We start from the raw sequence: 24055 nt of genomic DNA on the forward strand, positions 1-24055 counted from the left end.
CATACGATGCCCTATATTTTACATACCTTTCTCTGAAACACGTTTTCAGGCATATTTTGCCGTCATGTATGCTTTTTTCGTCAAGTCTTGCAGGCATTCGTTGATTCTTGTACATTTTCATGATTATTTATGTGTCCCAGTTTCGTCAAGTTTGGACGCAGTGCGGTTTCTTTTATTTTAGATATTTTGTATGCGGACATTCTTTCAAGATTTCCGCCATTGCAAAGTGTCGTCGCTTCTCTGCTCGATAAATCACGCTTCTCGGATTCTCGGACTTCATATGTATTTGGATTGTAGTAACGCTCTACAATATATTGTAGTTATGTCCCAATCGAAAAAGTGAAAAGATTAATAGTGATAGTAAGGGAAATACCTTCTACGCACATTCAGAATCGAAATTCACAACACAACATTAAAAACAGCATGTACGTCACGCGTGATCTTCGAGAAATACTCGCGTGAGTAAAAAGACGGAACGACATGTATTTCAAAGGTCTGTTCTCTTCAGTGCTGCCACTCGAAGGGGAAATCCCCTACAGTAGGAAGATTTAGTGGTTTGTAGGCAGTAGGGGAAACCTACGGGGAAAACAGTAAATTGTGGGGGATTGTAGGAAGAAAAGAAAATTGTTTAAAAATGAGCTTCATTTTTGCCCAAAATACTTTTTTCTTCCTGTGTTCTCACCATTTAGCAAGTGATTATAACAGAATCTTTCTTTTGGCACATTTTGTGACAGTATAATGCAATAGAAGATCAGCAACTTAGCATAAATTCAGTGTGTCATTTGGGCCACCTGCATGTCATTACTTCCTACGCCAAATTACTAACTTTGTCGTCTAGATGTTCTTAGTTTTCGACAAACCTTTTTTGTATGCATTTTTTAAAAACAGACAAAAAAATCAATGGTCCGACCGGACGTAGGTATATAATAGGGGGATGTGTTGCTGTGTAGGGGAAAAATAGGGGAAAACAAGGAAAATCATCGTAGTGGGAGGTAGGGGGAAAATAAAGTTTTGGTAAGTGAAATGTGCATACACAGAGTGGCATCATTGGTTCTCTTGCTTCAAAAATTAACACATAAACGTTTGTGGGTGTTAAACATTTTTTAAAAACTTCGCTTGTTTAGTTTATATCCATTTTATTTTTATGTGTGATAAACATTGAACATTTTTGCAACATTTGCTTTGATTTACATTGGCATGAAAGCAGACGCTTCGTGAAAATGCATCCCCCTGTAAAGTAGCTCACCATTATCTGCCATTATTCGTGACATTTTTTTTAGTTTTGTGTTTTGAACCGAATCCTAAATGTGCTATGTGAGGTTTTTCCCCTACTGTTATCACTAATCTTTTCTCTTTTTCAATTGAGACTTAACTACAATGTATTGCTTCCTAACTTGACGAAACTGGGACAAAATGTTATTTTGTCGTCAATAATCATGAAAATGTACAAGAATCAACAAATTCTTGCAAGACTCGACAAAAAAAAGCATACATACAGACGGCAAAATATGGCGGAAAAGTGTTTTGGAGGAAGTTAAGTAAAATAAAGTGCATTCGTATATGTCAACAAAATAGTGTCCATCGCTTTCAAATAATTCATGATAAGTGCTGTTTTTGTTCTCATGTGATTCTATGAACATCAGAAAATTCAATCTCTGCCAAGAATATTGTTAATTTATGCAAAATTGAGATTTGATCAGAGATGGTGCATGGTAATTTTCTTAGTAAATAATGATACTATTCAAATTTTTCCCTCCTATGATCACCCCTAAAAATGAATCTTTTAAACACGTAAAGCATTTAAGAAATGCTATTTCTTTTTGTTTTTGGAAGTCTCGGTATCCGAACTTTCGTCGTTCCTGATTAAGCAAAGTGGCACACGTTCCTACAAAGTCTTATAACGGTCGTCCTTGACTACATATAGAGCTGTTCGTTTGATATTGGCGATAATGCATGCTAGTTACTACAATTAAAGCTTATATTACTAGCTATAATGAAGACGATAACAACGACCGTGAATTTTAAAGTTTACAAAGCATACCAAAAAAACGACGATAAAAAATGCAAACACTCTTGGTGAGAAGTTTGTGTCATGTAGACACTTTAGTACTCCTCCAAATTCACGTAGCTAAACACAATGAATAACTTCGTGAGGTTTTCGACGATAAAGTAATTTAGAAAACTCGACATTTCTTCCTCAAATTTTCGTAAGGAATTTGAGTCTAGGACATCATCACGTCCTTAAAAAATATGTGTCAAGTGTCAACCATGGTGAAATGTCCGCTAATCACAGCGTGACGGCCAGCTTGTAGGTAAAGAAAATGGCGGATTTTGTTATCATAGTCCATTAAATTAGACAAACAATGATGAGTAATGTAAAATAGAGTTTTCAATCAATATTGCTAACATCTCATATAAATTAAACTACGTAGGGTTGAAATTGAATTCAGGGTGCAACAATCTCAAAAAAATGATGTAAACATAAACAAAAACGTCTATAGGTTGACACACATTCTTTAACCCTTCATATTGTTGCAAATTATGTTAAAGATGTGTTGGGTTCAAGTGTACATTCGGGTACGTCGGGGACGATAAGGAATAATACAGAAAACATGGGTGGAGCGGAAGTAGAGAAAGGAGAGAACGGAAGTGAGAATGGCGAAATAAGCGAGATACCTTTGAGAGTGAGAATAAAAATTGTTTAACAAACCCAAAGTTGTGATTGTGATTATTCTTCGTGTTCTAAAGACATTGGGACGGAGGTCAATTTTCGGAATAATATCGCAAATGTTTTCTTCTATCGAGTTTTCTTTCTTCGCGCTATTGTTGCAAATTGGCCACTGTGCTAAAAAGGGTTAAGCATTTGTGATTTACCTGACCTCATTGGCTGACCTTAGGATGTCGTGAAAGAATAATATGAACAATTAAGTTTCTGGAATCCGTTATATAGCTTGACAACACACTTTGATTGGACGAGTTTTCTACCTTTTTTTAGATTTAGATAGATTCGGGAAGGAGGAAAGAATGTTCTAAAGATTAGGGAAATATAATCTTTCGAAAGTCGAAAGCTTAAAGGCAACTGTCTCATTTCGAAACTCAAATTTGGCGAATATGATTTCGACGTGTCTGCAGCAAAAAATGATATCAAATTGGTAAAAGGTGAGGCTTGTTTCCGCGAAAACTTAACTCTTGCTTACTTTTACTATTTATTTCGTACAGATGATTTTATTATTGGTATGCCGTTAACCAGTCGAACAAATTTATCCAAACTGGAAATTTGATAGGTTTGATTTGAAGAACAGAATGCTCTACAAAAAATTAAATGTTTTTTCCTTGATCAAATATATGTAAGCATATTCAATATTTTAAGATGCAAATATGTATAGTTTTAGCTTCTTTTTTTTTGATGTCCTTATTTTTCTCCGAAAATTGAATTTGTATCTGCTCTTTTCGATAAGACGTCGAAGTGCTTAATCTGAATCCCTTTATCCACTTAAAAAGTTCCTTAACCTTTATCCCTTTATTTTAAACTTACATTTAATGCAACAAATACAAAGTTTTTCTTAACTCAGCTGAAAAGTTAATTTACCCTCATCCCTTTATTCATTCAGTTTTAAACATTTGTCGTTTTCTAAGCTTCTATAGATTTATAAGCCCGATACATACGACATGCCTCTAAAGGTTGATTTTTTTACATGTAGACACAACTATCACAGGTTTGACATAGGTTTAATTCAACCTGCCGCATGAGATGGGTTAAGTTGCACCGTGTTAGGTTTTGTGATGTAGCCATCTACCTTCCTTAGTATATATTGACTTACACCAACAAATATAGATATCACAGATAACTATACGATCACATTTAATGTTCAACATCAATGTCTACGGTCAACGATCTATTTTACAACGATTAAACTACTTCTATTCATACAAGATATTACATAAGGATATTACGTAAGATATTACGTACTTCTTTCTTTATTAAATGTGGTTACTATATAATAACGGAAAGCTATTAGAAACTATAAAAAATATTGTCATGATTACACATAAGTATCTCTTAAAATAATCATTCAGCTACTTAAACTTGACTTAATTATTTACTACTGACAGGAAGAATATGAAGCATATCTTAGCACACATAGCTTAAACCTTGGTTGGTTGTGTTTACATGCAAAAAAATTGCCTGGTTTGATTTGAGCTTGGGTCGAAGCCAGAAATCGTGTGAATTGGGCTGCATTTAAATGAAAAATACAAAGTTTTTCTTTGTATTTTGTAAGCTCTCAGGCGAAACAAAAACGTAAAGGCAGTGAATAACTCCTTATGATCTTTTACAATGTAAATTAAGGCGACGCCTACTACATACATAACAATTATTTACTCTGAATCCTACTGACGAGTGGAAGGTCGTGCAATTTGTTGCTGAGGAGAGTTCTCAAAACAACGTGAGCTTGTGAATAGTGAAAGGTATAATCGTTATCCACTTTGAAAGTACTTTAAAATAATAGAATTCTTGATTCTGTGTTATGCACAAATATTGATAACTTCTAAGTCGAAACCGTGGTGATATTACATATATTTTGGAAGAATATGTTTGTGAGTTATAACACATTGTATACTGTCGTAAGTGTAAGCCATCGAAAGAGCATGGGACAGCTAGACCAGCTGGAATCTCATTAGAGCATCTTTTCCATGTACTTATGACGAAAATAAAAGGCAAAACTAGCTTATGTAATACCGCAATGCAAAGAGAGATAAAGGCAGTGAGCCATGTGGATAGTAAAAATGTAAAATAATAAATACTTATTATTATTTAGATCTCTTATAAAACTTTTAGGATCCCAAAATACTTGTGTTAACAGATGTTTGTCTTAAAGTACTGTCAATTAATATCTCTCAAGTTAGCATTATACTTAATAAGCCTTTACTTAAGTTGGTCAAGCATTCACTATATTTCCGGCGTAGATAAAATACGCATTTTATGTTGGCGATATGCGACTGTGAGATTTTTTCTTTTTACGTCTGTGGATAAACGGTTTGCATGCATTTTTCCAAAAATTGAAAATTGGAACAAGCTGTAGCTAGCAATATAAGCGTGGTTATGATCATCGTCATCATCAACTTGGCCTTGAGTGTTTACAAACCGTAAAAATTATTGTGCCTTGAAGCGCAAGAATGCGCGAATATTTGCTGTCTATCGGAAAATTACATTTCACGGGTGTATTTGTCTTCTCATGTTAGATCTGTAAAGCAATGTTTTGCCTCTACTCCAAAAATCTTTCTGTGCTCCGAAATTTTCAAAATGGAGTAAAAAGGAATCCCAAAAGGATTGCTTCTATCAATTCAGCAACCCAAATGATACTCATACTTTTACTCCTACAAAGACAAGATTCTGGATAGAGTGGACCACAGCCTGCAAGTTTGGTGGTGCCATGTAAATATTTTCGCGTTCATTCTCTGTGAAAACATTTCTAAAGTATTAAATAATGTCAATGGAATGGTATATAGCCAAACCTGCAGGCTGCCTACGCCACTGGAATACCGCAAATTGCTGTATCATTTACTTTAACCGGCGCCTTTCAATAGAACGGGTGCATAATGAGCCTATTTTTTACGTTTTGTGAACTGTGACGTTTGTACGAATTGTTTGTCTGATGTCAAAAACAATAACTCGTGTGGATCTCAAAAACATAGGAAGTATGTTTCTCTTGCTGTGAATACAGACTTCATATGCCGTAAGAGTATGTTACAATGGGATGGGAACTATTTACACTGTGTTCAAAGTTATTACGCAATTGGCAAATGTCTTACTTTTTTCGCTTTTGTTCGAAAGGTATAGTTCTCTGTGTGATTATAGTTCTATGCTGTTCTACATAGCTATAAAAATGGTTTGGTTATTTTGCACAGATATTTTACGATTAATCGGATATATACGCATATAAGGTGTTTAAAGATATGCATGTTTCTTCCTATGACGCAAAACGCATAAATTTACCGAAAGAATGGAGAATACACAGCATAAAAGCAATGTATAATTATAGCTATAGCAATGCGCTTCATTAAAACATTTGATAAGATATTTCAGGCTGTCCCTTCACTCAAAAATTAAGTTTTACAAACTAACCGTAGCAGACTCAATGGTTGATGTAACACCCGTCTCTTTTAATCACAGATAATAATCTACGATCAACTGAATCAGTCAACACTTTAATTTCTTCTTTGCTATGATGACTGGCAGCTATTTGGATGGCATTCCAAAGCTGGTCGAGCGAACTGTATTTTTTTCCAAAAACACACATTTTTTTCAGCATTGACCACAGATTTTCAAAGAGGTTGAGGTCGGGAGAGCAGTGTGTCCATTTCATTCGATTGTCGTCTTTAATGCCAATCTTCTTTAATCAATCACTGGTGTACATGGCAGATTGAATATTTAAGTTTTCCGAAGTCTTAGAGACTGCTTCCTCCGCCAGGGACAAAAATGCTTGTCTAGGAAGGCACAGCACAGCGTTGCTGTGATTTGTTCCCGTCTTCAACGCGAAATGGCCCTATGAGGGTGTCTCCAGTGTTTGCATCCCAAAAGGCCCAGCCATTTGGTCCATCAATAGTCGCACGTCATTCATCTGTAAATATTACTTTTAAAAAGTCCACTTTCATGTATTTTCTCGCCCATTCCATTCTTTTTGTTTTTTGTCTCTGATTAAGGGGTGGATTTTTTGCAGCTTTCTTTATGCTGCCACATTCACATAACGCTTTGCAACGAGTAGCTCGGCAGATATTAGGTATATTACACGCCTCAAATACCTGCATACTTGTTGCTAAAGTGTCTTCACAACATGGCGATGACTTTTCCGCAGTTCGCGTTCAGTCAACTTTCGAAATTTTTGTTGTGAGCGTTTCTTACGTCAATGGTTACTCACTGCCACCAACTTTTTGACTGTGCGGTGATCGCGCTGCAAAGATTTGGCTATCTGCAATGTCAATTTTCCACTTGCCAATTCCTTAGTAACAAATTCTTTTTCATTTACTGTCAGATCTGGTTTTCGGCGCATTCTGTTACGAGAGTCCCTTTTGCTTAGTAACTTTAAACACCTTCATTCCTTCTTGTTATTAAAAGCTAATTTTATACTTTTCAAGAGTGCTTTTCATCACTAATTATGCATTTTAAATGACCTCGTTGCCATTTACGTTATTTTTTGTTTACATTTCAGAAACCGGTTTTGCATATTAACTTTACACACAGTGTACATGCACTTGGCGCGGGAAGTTGAAAACACTTAGTTCTTAAGGAAAACTTACTTTACAACTGTGGGAAGGAGAAAAATTTTAAATTTTCTTCCATAGCATATCTTGTATATACATATATATAGCTATAGGCTGCAAACGTTATTTTGATACGCATCTCATTCAAGCGGTTTGTTGGTATTTGTTCTCAGTTTACGCACATTGACCATTGCTGTAGTTTACGTTGAGTTGTATCTTTGAGGTAAACAAAAAATATCTAAGTTGGAGGATTAAAAAAATTTGTTCACATTATGTCACGTGATGACGAACCAGCGTTTGTTGTCAAAAATGGCGACATTGTAAATATCGGCGTATGGTTGACAAAATATATCAGAAGTAAAGTACCGTCCCTTATATAGTTTTTAGAGTCATGATGCAGCATCCCGCACAACAAAACGTTTAGATTTTGCGACATTGTGACTAATCGCCATAAACAACAAACGTATAGACCGACCAAGTTCTGGTGTTACATCATTCGTACGATTGACAGCTATGTATAATACAAAGAACTTTAAACAATGTGCAATGTAGTTTTCACTAAAGTTATTAGTCATCTTTAGAGCAACAAGCTACAACTTAAGATTGTGACTTGCGAAGAATAACTTCGCAAGGAGAAGGAGTGGAAGAATTTTAATTGGTATTATTCGTTCGTAGGTTATCGCATGTCAGCCTTTATTTCGAGCACAAAATATTTTATCCCTCATACTTAATATCATTAAAATTTTTTTGTGGCCAAAATCAAACATATTTGTAGAATTATTTTTTCAAATTTGCAGTTTTAGAATGGAATCGAATAAAGAAAGAGTCGCACTTATGAAGGAGCAACTGAAGTTTGAAACGGATAAGCGCAAAAAGTTGCAAAACTCTGAGTTGTTTGTTCTTGATAATTCACTTCGTGAAAGTACTGTTGGACAACTACGAGGTCACACTTTGGAAAATAAATGGAAAATATATAATGAGGTGGGTATTACCCTGACTAGATTGTATGGGTACATAACTGAACGATGATGATATTATCAAGCAGCTAATAGCTTAAACCAAGGCAAAGACCATATTGTTTCTTACACAGTATGTGCTTGTTGTGCACCAGTCAATTACATCATTTAACAGATAAATCAATAACTACATTTCAAATGAATTATTGCTCTAAGCGTGCTTAATACACGTGGAATTAGATACAGTGGGTTGCTTCGAAAAACCATAAAAATACGATATAAAAGATCCAGTGAAGTCGCAAGACAAGATTTGTCCTTTTTTCCACCTGATAAATACATAATTGAATATCAAATGCACAAAATATCCTAATATGTGAATAAATGGATTTTTCTTCCAAAAGAGAATTTCTGATTTTGACGGAAAATCATGACAAAAATGTAAACCGGTGTAATTGAGCTAATTTTTTTTATTTGATGAAATAATGAAAGGATAACAACTTCCACTGAGCCCTGATAAAAGTTTGGGACAAAGGATGAACTTAATCACTGACATTATCATTTACCAATAAACCCTTTTAATCTTTGTGGTAAACAATTTGAATTTGTAGTAAACACAGAATCAAAAAAGGATTCAAAGATGTTGTTTATGTACTTAAAATACGATTTAACATGCATTGTTTATAATCTAATCCTGAATTGTTGCCTTTATGTTCGTTGACAGGTGAAGAAGGTCGGCTTCAATAACATGATTGTTGCTGCTTTTTCACACATGACTCGTGTGGGTGACGTATTCATTAAAGAACTTAAAGAAGCGGGAGAAGATTTCGATAAATTTTACGCTTTTACTGAGTTGTTTGAATCAATCGACAAAAATCGGATTCCTGATGTCGACACACTTCCGGTTGGTCTGAAAAAGATGAAGGAACTTAGTCTCCGCCATCCAATCATCGAATTCGATCTTGTTTACAAAGGAATTGACTACACGAAATTTAAGGTGCGAAATATTATTCAACTGATGAAGAAGAGAATGGAATGGTGCCGTTCAGAAGAAGGATTACACAAAGATTCCAGAGTGCTCTTTAACTTCAGAGATTTTTCAGATGCCATGAGATTTAAGCCTAAACGTGTGTTCAAAATTGTTACTTTTTTGTCCTCTCTTCCTGAAGACGAACGTCCCTTTGCAATACTGTTTGAAGAAACTGGTAAAAACCTTCCAGAAGAGCTTGGTGTTTGGACCGCTGCCGTTCGAAAGGAGATGGATGCCAATGGTTGGACAGAAAATGCTACAAAGAAAGGTCACTTGCTGGCGCACGTACACGAGCAATGGGGCCTTGCCCACATGACACAAATGGAATGTATTATCAACGGCGCTACAGGAGTCTGGGCTAGTCTTTGCGAGGAAGGAGCAGCTATGGGTCACGCAAGTTCGTCAATTCTTTTGATGAATATGATTCGAATGGGAAACAAGAAAGTCCTTGCTCAGTACAAAGGTTGTGTGAAGCTACGAGAAGCAGCTCAGAATGTTACTCTTATCACTACTGGCTTACCACCACATCCAAAGCAACCAGTTTATGGAGAGCGAGCCCTGGACATGGTATTTGGTATGCCCAACTTTGGCCAACCTGAAAAAAATGATTTTTCAATGGCAGAATTCTTTGGTGAAAAGCCAGTCATGAGGATAACTACGTTGGCCTCACCACAAATGATTGTCGATCGACTGACATATCTTTTTGGTGAATGTCCCCAATTTACTTTGCAAAGGGCAAAAGCTATGTTGGCAAAAATGTTAGAGGATCTTCGCAATGAAAGGAAGGAAGAATACATGAGTAAAGTTGGCTTAGCTGTGTTGTTTGATCGTTCTGGTGGTCAGCTTACTAAGGGAATGGCAGACGCCATTGCAGAAGACAAACCGAAATCCATGCGCACTAAGGAATTGCTAGATGAAATACGTAAAATGTGGGATGAATGGGATCTTCGTGATGTGGTACAAGGCGATGACAAACTTGAATTCGATTCTTTCTACAATGGCTTCATGGCGCCATATTTTGGTTGTTACAGATGTGACGAAACCAAACGTGCACTGAAAGCTATCGACATGGATGAAGACGGCTCAGTTGACTGGAATGAGTTTGCACTGTATCTCAGATGGGCTGCTCGACAATACCCGGATGTCAAAGATGCTGAAGAGTTGCTGTCAATTGCATTTCGCAAAGGTCTCATTCCCGCCATGCAAGATGTCATCTTAAACGAAGATAAATAAACATCGTTACATTGCTCATTAAGTTTTCGTAAAATTTTTCACATTAAACTTTCTTAAAATTAGTTATGGTCCATTGATTTGAAAAATAATCAAATTTTATTTTATTTAGGATTTACTTTTGTATTTTATCTTTTGTATGAGACAAATAGAATAAAGGTCAGTTAAACACATTATTTCTAATTTTTTGATAGAAAGACGTTCATGGTCAGGTGCAATAAAAGTACAATGTGTAACAGAAACTTTTGAAAGAAACGTTTGCTCTCTTTTTCTCTCGGTGCTGTTTTTGCTACATTGAGTTAGCTGTTATGTTCTTAATACATCCTTAAAAATAATATAATTATTTTATCAGAAGAGAAATTCAAACACTTTCCCTGCTAAACACATATATGGAAAATTTTCCAACAAATGGTGACCGGAAAGAATGTCCTTTGAACCTCTTCTTTGGGTTAAAAGGGTAAGTGTGTTATTTACAAATCTTGTATAGTTTGGCAAAATGACAAAATGGGCATAGACTAACATTAATAAACCTCAGATTTATAAAACGAAAACAACCTGAAATATCAACTGATGTATGCTATCCTTATAATGATAACGAAGTTAATATAAAGTGTTGTCAACATGGTAATTGGCAAGCACAACTTACTAAATAAAAATTATAACTTATATAGAACAAAATTATACAATGTGTAAGTCGTTGTATTATACATTGAAAGAATGTAGATGGCATAAGTCTGCTAAGTTTTGGCGACAATGATCATTGACAAGAATCGGAGCGCGGTAAGACTCTTCTATTACAAATAAATGGCAATGCTAACTTTTAATTTGGTAACATCTAACATGTTATAATATTAATATGACGTGCTTGTTTTCATACATTTGTTATAATCAATTTGTTTGTCACCGCTTTTGCATACAAATAATATTTGGACAAATATCTATTGTTTAAATAATATTCACGTCCTTCAATAGATGATTTTGTTATTGACTATAAAACAATATTTTGGCCATGAAGTCCACCGCATTCTTCTCTTAAAGGCAGCTCTATGCGTCTTCAAGAGAACATCTTTCTGTATTGGCTCAACTGTTGAACCATGAAAGTTTTACAAACACCAGCAGCAAAGAGTATCTATTCAAAACTTCCGGAGAAAGGGAATACTTAACTAATTAGACTTATATTTTGATTGAATAATCTTTATATATCAAAGTGTTTGCATATTTTGCATGTATTCATTTGTATATATTTATTTATTGTTTTTTTACTTATATATATCTGTATCACCATTGAAACTCTTCATTAAATTTTGTGAAATGAAAAGCATGGAAGCTTTTTTGCTACACCAATACAAGAGTCAAAAAAACCCTCAAAAGTGTTGATATAACACCAGAAAACAGTGTTAATCTAACACCAACCAAACTGTTATAATAGCACCTTTTTAAAGGTTTAAAATTTAACACCTAAAACGTGTCATTTTGCCATTTGTATTTAACACTTTTTTCGGTGTTCATTTAACACTCTAAAACTAACAGTGTAATTGAATTTTCCGACCAATAGGAACGCCGAAATGCCTCACCGCAGACAGTAGTTTAATGAAAAACACAACACTGCGTTTGAACAGAAAAGTGGCCCTGCCGTTTATTCCTCATACTGTGCTTTTGGTGCGCCTCGGATCGTAACACAATTGTAATAAGAAATATTACAAGAAAAGCAAACACTGTATACTTATATAATAAGAAATGCATGCATTCTTTATTACCTTAATTCATTGGCATTCTCAAAGCAGTCATTTTTGTGCTCCGAGGCGAAACTAAGTGCAGAAAATAATTTAAATAATTGGATAATTTGTGTTCTGCATTGTGACTTATGCAAGTGGCGAAGTATCCTGAACAATTATTTCACAAATTTAAATACTTTGCTAATCATATACTCTGACTCATTCAAAAGAGTTCTTGTTCTTTTCAACGTCGTCGCAATTTGCAGCTGTGGAAATTTTGAAAGATCCTCTCGTTGCAGGTGGAAAGTTTAAGGTATGATTGTGAACTATTTATAGATAGTGTAAATAGCTACTACTTTACTCCCGATAATACTTTACACTCGCATTCACGAGAGTGTTGCGTGTACTTTAGCATGTTCATGTTTAAAAGCACCATATGAACTCTACTAGCTTTGGCAAGCAAGACCATAAGCTTAATCTCATTAGAGCCTCCTTTCCATCAAGTTAACATGAAAATCGAAGGCAATACGATCGCGCTGCTATTGAAGTTGATATTTCGACAGTCGAGCGAACGAAGAAAATTCAAAACATTTAAACAGCTCAAATTTTGCTTTTTATCAACTCTATGGTACTGTTATTTAAGCGGTGTTAAGGTTTTGTAAAGTTGCCTAAACAACAGCGGCGTGAACACCACAGTGTGTCGTGTTATCTTTTTGTTAGTGCATTCTGTGTGGTTCTAGAAGGTCTAGTTAATATAGGCTAGCCGATTAATTTAAGCTTGCAACGTCAACAGTTCGATTTGAACACAAACTAATTAGGCATTTTGTCTCGGCATTTTTGTACTATATTTTTGGCCGAAAAGTAATGTTCATTTTGCTAAATAGAAAAGAGAAATACTTTTTCAAAGCTAAACACGGGACATGGAGTCTTCACGGTAGCATTCAATCTTTGAATTAGACGCATTTTTATATACAATTGTTTGCAAACTATTCGAAAAATACAATTGATGGCAATTAATGTTGGAAGCAGAATTGCATGGGAAGAATATTCGTAAAAAATACATGCTGTTCCCCAATTGTTTTAAAACACCCAGTATGATGCAACACTGTTGTTTAAGCTAACTACTAAATGTTTTGCATTTGACGTCCTAATATCGACATGATTGACTGCACTTAGGGTCTTTGTGTAATGTGAAACGGCTTGCTTTTACAGTTAATGTAGTATAGGGTTCCATTATTAAACGCATTTCCAAAGCATTACTCGTCTGTATGTAGAAAGCAGTCGCATACAATTATTGAAACAAGTAGGCTATACCAAAAGAAAAGCTAAGTTTTGACTGACTGGGATGTAAATGATCAGTGGCGGACCTCAAAATGTAAATGTAAATGATCAGTGGCGGACCTCAAAATTAATTACAGCAGCGCAATTTGGAATATATTTACATTTCTAAGCCCTTAAAGGACAACTTCATTCGTGAAATTATATAATTTAGAAATTCGAAACCAATAGAGTTTTTCTGAAAGTACATGAATTGAAAATTGAGCAGCTATAATTTTTTTTGAGGTACCCTAGAGCCGCCATTGAATGCCATAGCATAAGTGTAAGGCAGAAAGTAGCGCGTATCCTACTTCAGGCAGAAAAATGATTGCAGAGCAATAATAGCGTGTATCCTACTTCATGAATGTTAGATACTTTATAAACTATGTTCTTCAAAGCATTGCATAAAAGTGGTGTGTGTTAAGGATTTTACTCCTGATTTTTTGCAATGACCCAAGAAAGTTCACTTTAATATTATTGGTTTGACAAATTAAATGTTAACAGTGCATTTTGTTGTCACCAGACTGCATGCCAATTCCCACCATGAGAGTCAGTGCGCTTCAGCACAAAGCGTGTATATGCAGAGGCGTTACCATTTGTTTACTCAAGATTTGTATGTATTTTGGTGTTCACTGATTGTAATTACAAGAGATCTTTACGGGAATGTGCAGTGTGGCCATACATCTATAATCTCCCACATGCTTGTGTAGTGGCAAGTGTTTATATGGGGGTGGGGGTGGGGAGTGGTTTAGGCATATCCGACAAGATCTAGTAAAAAATTGCACATTAAAAATGGTTATAATTGTGTTTCAAGATTTACTTAGCATGGCAAACTTGCTCACTTGCAATGTTGCTATGAATCAATGAAGTAATTGAGCTTCCAAACAATATTCCAGTGATATTTTATTCAAATTATATCTCTAAATTGCATCCTTTCTAAATTATTTTTTGTGAAAAATAAGTACCAACAAAAACTCCTTATGCATGATTTTCATCGTGAGAAAATTTAAATGGTAAAGACTCCCGTAAACTAATACATTTGCAATATCCTACTGAAGACAGAGAAAGCCCTATTCCAATTTAAGGTAGCCTTAATATTTCTGCGTACTCTTTCTTCGTTGAAAATCACTACTTTTTCAGGTCCCGAATGTATCACTTATTAAGACACAAAGTAAACGAATGATGCTTTTGCCGTCTTCTTCGAGTTTTGGATTCTTTTTAAATATATTCTTGGGTTGTCTGCTACGTCATAGTCGCCATGTAGGATGATTTTAATAAAGCATTTTTCTTATTTACAATAGAAATTTCATCCAATATGGCGAGCATTCCATTGATCTCTTACTCCACAGGGGATGGCGGCAACCAGAGCCCTGTGTTAGGAGAGTTGGAACACCGGAAGTAAAGTTGCCTTAGCATACGCTATTTTTGTTCCAAAAGCCAGCAAATATAAAGCATTAAATGGTGGAAAGACAAATTTTTTGTTGAGTTTTCTTATTCATGAATAGACAGCGATCGCTGCATTTACAATTGAGTTGTTTATAGATGTCATAATAATAGAAAAGCATTTATTTAATGCAGTGGATGTAATTTCTACTCCATTAATACTGTTTTTGCCGTAAGGGCGTGCGTATCTTTCTATTCTTTATCGCTCTGATTGGCACTAATGTAACGCAAAATAAAATCATTGCAAACATTTTTTTATAATTTATTTCCTATGTAAAAAATGGTTATAATTTGCGCTTCTGGGACAAAAATGACGGCTGGATGCCCTTGTTTCTCCATATCTACCTAATCACCTTGATGAAAATGCAAAGTGAAGAGAACAATACGTATCCCAACTTTTACAAATATATTGCTCTGGTTGCAACCCACCAGTTGTAGTAAGTTTTTTCATCAACAAATTTGCCAATTTAAAGCTTTAGTAATTGTTTTAAGTGAGCTGTTGTTTACAGTTCCCGTATGCTTTGTATGTTTAACCATTTTTAACATTTTTCCGCCATGAATGACAAATATATGTTTTTTAAAGTCTGTTTAACAGTTATCAGTTGAATTAAAGACGAAAAACGTCTTTATATAAAGCAGTGATTCACAAACTTATAATTTACAGAATGAATATAAAAGCAACACAAACATGTTTTGCCAAATACGAGTGGCTAAAACGTTCTAAAATTGCGATAAAAAGGAAAGCATTCTTCAACAATTAGATTATGACAGTATTTACTATATATTGACGCATAATATTTACAAAAAAGTCGAAAAATCTTAATCAGCCACAGTAGCTTAACATCCGGGAATCGATTTTGCCCCCAACTCACACGTACAATATTTGGACTATAGATTACATTTCGATGCGACCTCTAGTATTACTTGGTATGATCTCTATGGCTCTTACGGCTATCCCATGTTGCTATTTTGATGTCTTTGGTCACTGGAATAATTTTATCCAATTCTTTTTTGAAATTATCATAATAATTCTTGCCGATAGGATTTACTTTGGTCTTTTTACTGAACAAAAGTAAAGAACTTCAAAACTTACTAATTAAGCAACAAGCTATGCATGGAACTAACATTTTGCCCAGCGAACCCGTTCTCTCAAGAAATTCTTTCAAAAAGACAATGGGCGGTGTTGATGTAATTAGATGTCCTCATACTGACCTCTCCCTCTTTCTTTCCACGTCTGATAACTCCACTAACATCAGTAATAGTTTAAAACAGTATTCTATGAGATAAGACATGCTATGAATTGATTTTGTCAAATTGCTGAGGCTTTCATATGTTAACGCTGTTGGACTTCTTAAGATTATTTTTTATAATATACAGCTTCAACATGACATCGTACAAGAAAAAGTCGCACTTATGGAGGAGAGCTTGATGTCCGAAACGGAAAAGCGCAAAAAGTTGAAAAACTCTGAGATATTTGTTCTTGATAATTCACTTCGTGAAAGTACAGTTGGACAACTACGAGGTCACACTTTGGAAAATAAATGGAAAATATATGAAGAGGTAGGTGTTACACAGACGTAATACCTAACTGAATGATAAAGAAAACATTATGCAACTCACATGTGTTTAAAGTGAATGAGTTGAACCCGGAAGTATTATTACGTGTTTTTTAGATGTAGATCATACAGCTCAGTAGACTTCGGAGAAGGACTGTAGATGTTGATGTTGACTGACGTTTTGACAACATTAGCGATAGTCTTATTTAAAGTCAAGCGAGGAGTAAACGTTTGGCGTGCCTTTTTTCTTGTTCATACGTAATTGTATTGTGTGTACATGAAATGCGTGAGTGTGTGGGTGTCAATTTTGTATTGTCATCGTGGATTAGTCTAAGGAATTGAGCAAAGTTTGTCAAAGCGTCAGTAAACATCAGCAGCCTCAGTTCTTCTCAATAATCAGGACGATCTATATCTACAAAAATGTTACATTTCTTTGTTTGAGAGATGATGGGTGTTTTGCACAAGTATAGCATCTAGACTGCATCCAGAAGATAAATTTTTTAGTCGAATGTGAAATGATCTAGTTGATATAATTGTGATTAGTAGCTCGATCTAGAACTAGAAACAGAGGTTAATTAAAAAGAAACTGAGAAAAAAATCATAAAAAACAGAACATGCCAAGCATTTGTCGCTGTAATGTTTAGAATTTATCTTCTTCCTTTAGTATCTCTCTATTGTGCTCTCTAATATCTGTTCTTTAACAACATTTCTCATTCCTATATATATACATGTCATTGTCACTTTTAAGGGGCGTGTCTACAACACTACATCCCTCCTCAACTTAACGGATAACAAAGTCAGGGATTATTGAGTTCCCATATTGTTCTGTTATTTTTCTTTGTCGGGTTGATCTCCTTGGAGCTGGCTCTTCTGGTTCTGGTTCTATGATGTGTTCTGGTTCTTCACATTCTGGTACGCATTGGTTGTGTCTTTACGGCTGTTCGTGGATGTTGTATTCATCTTCATCAGTTGATTCTCTCGACTTGTCTCTTATCTTTTTAAAGAACGATGTGTTTCCGGTTATTTGATGGTTATAGTTCTCAGCGACTACTTTAGCTCCTCTACGATAAATCACTGTGTATGGTGTTTGCTCAAATTTTGTTGTGAATTTATCTTTCTTCCTTTGTTTTAAGAGGACTTTGTCTCCCACCCTGATATCTGATTCTTTAGTTCTTCTTCTTTTGTTTGCCAATTCTCTTCCTTTCGATTTCGCTTTAAAATCATTCGCCTGCGCCTCTTTATGTCTATTTAGCACTTTGTCCTTGGGGTTTAGCATTGGTAGGATACCTCTCAATGGTCGGTTAAACAGTAGTTGAGCTGGTGGGACATTGGTTGAACAATGAGGCGTAGTGCGATAGCTGAGTAAGAATCTTGAAAGTTCTTGTGTCCAATTGCGATGTTCCGCACAGGCTGTTTTGATCGCTTTAGCTAAAGGCTTCATGAATGCCTCGGCCTCTGAGTTTCCTTGCGGCCACTCCGGGATTGATGTCTCGTGCTTCACCCCAAGTTTATGTAGATATTTGGAGAATTCCTTATTGTTGAACGGTGGACCGTTGTCAGATTTGAACTTTAATGGGATTCCATGCCGTGCAAAAATATATGATATATTTGATTCCACGATGATATATTGTCCAGTAGGGAGCGGACCATAGAAATCAGCATGGATGGTTTGCCAAGGGCCCTCTGGCATTTCTGGACTTGCTAATGGTTCTGGTGGGCTGTTTGATCCATTTACTTGACATGGTAGACAAGCTTCAATTTCATCCTTGACGGCCTTGTCCATATTAGGGAACCAGGCGTATTGGCGTAACAAAGCTTTAGTCTTGGCTATTCCTTGGTGGCCTTCGTGGGCCAGCTTCACAACGCTTGTTTTTAGGGTTGTTGGAATGATAATCCACGTTCTTCGTAGGAGTATGCCATTCGTGTTGTCCACAGATATTTCATCTTTGATGTTAAGAAATGGTTTCACAGACTGATTGCTCCAATCACCCGACTCGACCGCTGTTCTTACCGCCTGAAGACTTATGTCTTTGGTCGTATGTTCTTTGATGACTTCAATTGATATGGCATTTTGAGCTGCATTTGTCGTGACAAACGTGATGTATTCTTCGGCGATGTTGCGTTTGGGAGTCTGTAATTGTGGGTGTCTGGATAAGAAGTCTGCAGGGTTCGTGTCACCTGGTCTGTAAATGACTTGAAAATTGTATTGTTGAAGTCTCAATAACCATCGCTCAATCCTGGCGGGAGGTCTGGACCGAGGATTATTATAGATAAGTTGTAATGGTTTGTGATCAGTGATCAGGGTGAACGATGCCCCAAATAGGTAGATGTGAAAGTGTTCGATACCCCACACGATAGCAAGGGCCTCCTTTTCAGTTTGCGAATATCGTTGTTCTACTGACGAAAGAGCCCGACTAGCATAGCAGATCACGTTATCGGCGTTTGTTTTAGGATCTCTTTGTGTTAATATGGCTGATAAGCCAACTGGGCTTGCATCCACTAATACCGACGTTTCTTTTGATGTATCAAAATGACTCATAACTGGACTGTTGGTTAGTGCATTTTTTAACTTGTCATAAGCTGCTTGGTGTTCCCACGTCCATGCAAAGCGCGCGCACTTACGTGTTAGTTTTCGAAGGGTTCTGTAATGGTAGCATAATTTTGGATAAACTTAGAGCTGTAATTTGCCATCCCCAGTAAGCTTCTCACTTCGCTGACCGTTGTGGGTATTGTAGTTTTAACGAAAGCTTCTACCTTTTGGGTCCGGGCAGACCCCATGTTCTGAGAATAATAACCCAAAAACTCAAGGTTCTTCTTCAGGAACTTGCACTTTTGGCAATTAAGTGTGAGATTGTGATCTTGTAATCGGGTAAGAACTTCATCCAGTGCACGGTCATGGTCTGCTCTATTACTTCCAAATACGATTATGTCGTCAGCAATGTTCTTGACCCTTTAATTCCTAGCAATGTTTCCTGCAGATTATGTTGAAATAATTCAGCTGCGGCATTAGTTCCATAGTTTAATCGCTTATAACGATAGAGACCGCAATGAGTTGAGAATGTTGTGATGCTGCGGGATGCTGGACATAGCTCTAGTTGGTGGTATGCTTGAGCAAGATCAAGCTTTGAAAATATACGTGCTCCATTGAGTTCCATGGATACAGCTTCCACAGTTGGTATTGGATGTCTGGTTCGTTTGATAGCCGTATTTGCTATCCGCATATCAACACACAATCGAATGTTACCATCACGCTTGGGAACAATCACCACCGGAGAGACCCAGTCAGTGGGCATGCCTTCAGGTATTTTCTCTATGATGTCATCGTTCTCTAATCTGTGTATTTCACTTTCCACTTTCAGGCGTAGGTGGAACGGTGTTCGTCGCTGTGGTTGTGCAACCGGGAGCACGGAGTCATCAATTGCTAGTCTAATTTGTTTATTTTTTAACTTCCCAAGTCCGTCAAAGACAGGTGCATGTTTGTCCAAAATGTGATGGAGCTTTGTATCCTTTGTTGTAAGTGTTGAGTTTTCTGGCGATGTGTTAATTTTGTTCAAGTTTATGCTTACAAGTCCAAGTTCTTGCGCTGTTTCCGAGCTGAGTAAACAGCCGCCATCGTCTGATGTCACATATATAGTAGCAACTGTGAACTTGTGTTTTGACTCCGCAAGAACACGAAACTTCCCTTCCATCTTGACTGGCGTTTTTGAGTTAAACGGGTATGCTTTCACGGATGTGGGTTCAAGCTCAGTATTTCGAAATTTCCGGAAAGTCTTCTTGTCGATTATATTTATGCTTGAGCCAGTGTCAATTGTCATTCTGACATATAGTCCGTTGAGCGATATTGACGTTTCAGGACGTTTAGGCTTGTTGTTGTTACAAACCGCATAACAGTATTCCGAATTATTGTCGCTGCTGCTATCTTTCTCCTCATCAGCCTTTACCGGTCGTATGTCTTGGCGTGGTTTAGCGGGTGTTTTGATTTTCTGCAAGTTTCGGCTGCGACATTGGCTTGCAAAATGATTTAACTTCCCGCATTTGGCGCATGTTTTGTTCTTCGCTGGGCACGGTTTGTCTAAATGGGGGGTAGTTACCTCCACAGTAAAAGCATATCTTCTGTGGTTTATCGGCTTGGGAGTTTTTATTTGTAGGTTTTTTTAGTGTATGTAAAACGTGGCTGTCCAAATGCTCTTCGATGTCCGCCGCTTGTACTTTACTTGTTTCTTCACGCCTTGCTTCAAGCAACAGATCTTTTAAGGTATATTTAGGATCTCTTAATGCTTGTTTTCGTACACGACTGGATCGTCCACCAATAACAATTTGAACCATTATCTCAAAATCTACATCAGCAAATTCACAGTTTTTAGATAATGAGCGCAGTCTTGTATGAAATTGGTCGATTGTTTCGGACTCTACTTGCTTTGCTTGTCGAAATTTGTAAACTTCATATAACCGATTTTTCTGTGGTTCAAAATACTCCGTAAGAAGTATTTCCGCTTTAGCAAAATCATCATCTTCTCCCGGGTCTGGAAATTGTCGAAATATCTCTCGAATTCGGGGTCCTGCTTGATAAAGAAGTAAAGCCCGTTGCCGAGTTCTATTTGTTATATTACTGGCTGTTAAAAATGTTTTAAAATCTGCCAACCACGTGCGCCATCTATTTGCAATGTTTCCTCCGATTTCTTCATCCGGATTGAAATGTGGCATGGGAGATAAAAATGTTGCCATGTTTGCGTTGATATTTTATTCCTCGTCGCCAATATAATGTTTAGAATTTATCTTCTGCCTTTAGTATCTATCTATTGTGCTCTCTAATATCTGTTCTTTAACAACATTTCTCATTCCTATATATATACATGTCATTGTCACTTTTAAGGGGCGTGTCTACAACACTACAGTCGCCAGCGTTTTATCATCTCACTGGACACGGTTCCATTATGGAACGCGTTTTCAATTCCATGTTGCTTTCCCAAAGAAGGATTTCACCATGCAATTTTCAAACGAGAGTATGCTACAGCAAAGCAATTTTTGACGCATTGGGAGATCCCAAATGGTATTAAGCCAATACATTTTATGCCCTACTGATTTCTAATTTCTTTTGAAATTTAATTTACTTTTTGTCGTTTTACTTAGTTTTCGGCTCCGTAGCTGTTTTATTTTTTGCTAAGTGAGAACTCAGAAGTCAAAGCTTTGTAAATATAATTTACTGAACAAAATAATAAATGACGATCTGCATATAGACACATGCCATACTATTTGTATAAACAGATTTTATTTAAATGCAACTCAGCTAACAAGATTTTTGAAATAGCGTTCAAAATGAATGTACTTAAAAATCTTTTTTTGACATTTATTTTTTATCCACCGACAGGTTAAAAAAGTCGGTTATCAAAACGTGATTGTTGCTTCTTTTTCGCACATGACTCGTGTGGGAGACGTGTTCATAAAAGAACTTGAAAAAGCAGGAGAAGACTTCAGAAAGTTCTACGCTTTCAGTGAATTCATTGAATCAATTGACAAAAATCGGATTCCTGATGTTGAAGCCCTTCCAGTTGGTCTGAAAAAGATGAAGGAACTCGGCATTCGCCATGCAATCATTGAATTTGATCTTGTTTACAAAGGAATCAACTACACGAAGTTCAAAGTGCGAAAAATCTGTCAGCTGATGAGGAGAAGAATAGATTGGTGCCGCTCAGAATTACACAAGGATTCTAGGGTCCTGTTCAACATCCGGGACTTTCCTGATGCCATGAGATTGAAGCCTAAGCGTGTGTTGAAAGTGGTCAGTTTTTTGTCCTCTCTTCCTGAAGATGAACGTCCTTTTGCAATTATCTACGAAGAAAGTGGTAAAAACCTTCCGGAAGAGCTTGGTGTTTGGACTGCTGCCATTTGAAAGGAGATGGATGCTAATGGTTGGACAGAAAATGCAACAAAGAAAGGTCATTTGCTGGTCCACGTACACGAGCAATGGGGTCTTGCCCACATGACACAAATGGAATGTATTATCAACGGCGCTACAGGAGTCTGGGCTAGTCTTTGCGAGGAAGGAGCAGCTATGGGTCACGCAAGCTCGTCAATTCTTTTGATGAATATGATTCGAATGGGAAACAAGAAAGTCCTTGCTCAGTACAAAGGTTGTGTGAAGCTACGAGAAGCAGCTCAGAATGTTACTCTTATCACTACTGGCTTACCACCGCATCCAAAACAACCAGTTTATGGAGAGCGGGCCCTGGACATGGTATTTGGTATGCCCAACTTTGGCCAACCTGATAAGAACGAATTCTCATTGGCAGAATTCTTTGGTGAAAAGCCAGTCATGAGAATGACTACGTTGGCCTCCCCACAAATGGTTGTCGATCGACTGACCAATCTTTTTGGTGAATGTCCTCAATTTACTTTGCAAAGGGCAAAAGCTATGTTAGCAAAAATGTTAGAGGATCTTCGCAACGAAAGGAAGGAAGAATACATGAGTAAAGTTGGCTTAGCTGTGTTGTTTGATCGTTCTGGCGGTGAGCTTACTAAAGAAATGGCAGACGCCATTGCAGAAGACAAACCAAAATCCATGCGCACTAAAGAATTGCTAGATGAAATACGTAAAATGTGGGATGAATGGGATCTTCGTGATGTGGTACAAGGCGATGACAAACTTGAATTCGATTCTTTCTACAATGGCTTCATGCCGCCATATTTTGGTTGTTACAGATGTGACGAAACCAAACGTGCACTGAAAGCTATCGACATGGATGAAGACGGCTCAGTTGACTGGAATGAGTTTGCACTCTATCTCAGATGGGCTGCTCGTCAATATCCGGATGTCAAAGATGCTGAAGAATTGCTGTCAATTGCATTTCGCAAAGGTCTCATTCCCGCCATGCAAGATGTCATCTTAAACGAAGATAAATAAACATCGTTACATTGCTCATTAAGTTTTCGTAAAATTTTTCACATTAAACTTTCTTAAAATTAGTTATGGTCCATTGATTTGAAAAATAATCAAATTTGATTTTATTTACGATTTACTTTTGTATTTTATCTTTTGTATGAGACAAATAGAATAAAGGTCAGTTAAACACATTATTTCTAATTTTTTGATAGAAAGACGTTCATGGTCAGGTGCAATAAATGGTACAATGTAACAGAAACTTTTGAAAGAAACGTTTGCTCTCTTTTTTCTCCCGGTGCTGTTTTTGCTACATTTAGTTATCTGTTGTGTTCTTAATAAGTCCTTAAAAATAATAAAATTATTTATCAGAAGAGAAATTCAAAGTCTTTCCCTGCTAAACACATACATGGAAAATTTTCCAACAAATGGTGTCCAGAAAGAATGTCTTTTGAACCTCTCTTTCGTTTAAAAGTGTAAGTGTGTTATTTACAAATCTTGTATCATTTTATCCAATCTTAGATTTTTTCTAAATAAGTTTGAAATTATGAAATTTCAAAATGTAATTTCTTCTTTATATAAATGAAACAACTTCTAGAATTACTTTAATTATAATTTATTACTTCTTGGAAAATTTACCAATGTTACTTCTTGGTTACTTTACCAATAACACA

General features: G+C 36.4%; 1 protein-coding gene, 1 long non-coding RNA gene and 1 pseudogene across 2 annotated transcripts; all 3 read left to right on the top strand.

Annotated features, from left to right (window-relative positions):
* Positions 1 to 4355: 4355 nt before the first annotated feature.
* On the top strand, positions 4356 to 10649 carry LOC124451428. Its single transcript, XM_047002044.1, has 3 exons — positions 4356 to 4467; positions 8058 to 8241; positions 8938 to 10649. Exons 2-3 carry the CDS (start codon positions 8065 to 8067, stop codon positions 10474 to 10476), a joined length of 1716 nt encoding a protein of 571 aa, XP_046858000.1. The 5' UTR covers positions 4356 to 4467; positions 8058 to 8064; the 3' UTR covers positions 10477 to 10649.
* Positions 10650 to 11160: 511 nt separating this feature from the next.
* LOC124451476 lies at positions 11161 to 11791 on the top strand. The gene is made up of 2 exons (XR_006950485.1): positions 11161 to 11253; positions 11512 to 11791. It is a non-coding gene; the product is annotated as an uncharacterized LOC124451476 (long non-coding RNA).
* A 620-nt stretch (positions 11792 to 12411) lies between these two features.
* On the top strand, positions 12412 to 23575 carry LOC124452151 (annotated as a pseudogene).
* The last annotated feature ends 480 nt before the right edge of the window (positions 23576 to 24055 follow it).

Source organism: Xenia sp. Carnegie-2017, unplaced genomic scaffold, assembly GCF_021976095.1.
Source record: "Xenia sp. Carnegie-2017 unplaced genomic scaffold, XeniaSp_v1 HiC_scaffold_24, whole genome shotgun sequence".
In the NCBI taxonomy this organism is placed as follows: domain Eukaryota; kingdom Metazoa; phylum Cnidaria; class Anthozoa; order Malacalcyonacea; family Xeniidae; genus Xenia; species Xenia sp. Carnegie-2017.